The sequence below is a fragment of the Aptenodytes forsteri genome, unplaced genomic scaffold (genome assembly GCF_000699145.1).
Source record: "Aptenodytes forsteri isolate BGI_AS27 unplaced genomic scaffold, ASM69914v1 Scaffold118, whole genome shotgun sequence".
Lineage (NCBI taxonomy): Eukaryota > Metazoa > Chordata > Aves > Sphenisciformes > Spheniscidae > Aptenodytes > Aptenodytes forsteri.
This window is the reverse complement of record NW_008795859.1, coordinates 3022265-3022861: the sequence shown is the minus strand read 5'-3', so window position 1 is coordinate 3022861 and position 597 is coordinate 3022265. Positions and strand designations below refer to the sequence as shown.

Here is a 597-nt window from a genome sequence, read left to right as displayed (position 1 = left end):
GCCGTCCCCCCCCCTCAGGGGGGGCTGCAGGGGGACAGCCACCCCCCCGCATTGATTCTCTGCTTCCTCCTCCCCACGCAGGTTCGACGCCGTTCCCCTACAACCCACTCACCATGCGGCTCCCTCCCCGGTGGGGGGTTGCCGGCCGCCCCCGCCGCCCTCCTGCCGCAGGGGACCCCCGGCAGCCAGCACCACGCCTGGGACGAGGAGCCCAAGCCCCTGCTGTGCTCCCAGTACGAAACCCTTTCGGACAGTGAATGAAGCGAGCCAGGGGCAGGGAGACGGCGACCAAACCCAGGGTGCTGGGAGCGAGCGGGACGCCTGGGGCGAGCGCCCACCGCCCCGGCCCCGCCGGCTCTCGCGAGCGAAGACGCAGGAGCAGAGCTATTTTGTTTTTTTCCTTTTCCTTTTTTATTTTCCTTCCCCTCCCAACCAGCCAATTTGGGGGGATGGTTGGGGGTTTTTTTATTTTTTGTTTGGTTTTTTTTCTTTCTCAACATCTGGAAATTTCTGCATCCTCTTCGGTCTAAAAAAAAAAAAAAAAAAGAAAAAAGCCTTAACGAGACAAAACCCAAACCCATCTTCTTCGACCTTGGC

At 59.6% G+C, this 597-nt stretch overlaps 1 protein-coding gene across 1 annotated transcript in view; it reads left to right on the top strand.

Annotated features, from left to right (window-relative positions):
- NCOR2 (nuclear receptor corepressor 2) overlaps positions 1 to 528 on the top strand; it is a 222867-nt gene extending 222339 nt beyond the window's left edge. Inside the window, 2 exon segments of the mRNA XM_019473303.1 lie at positions 13 to 178; positions 180 to 528. Of these exon segments, the coding sequence (XP_019328848.1) occupies positions 13 to 178; positions 180 to 261 (248 nt within the window). The 3' untranslated portion in view covers positions 262 to 528.
- Positions 529 to 597: the final 69 nt, after the last annotated feature.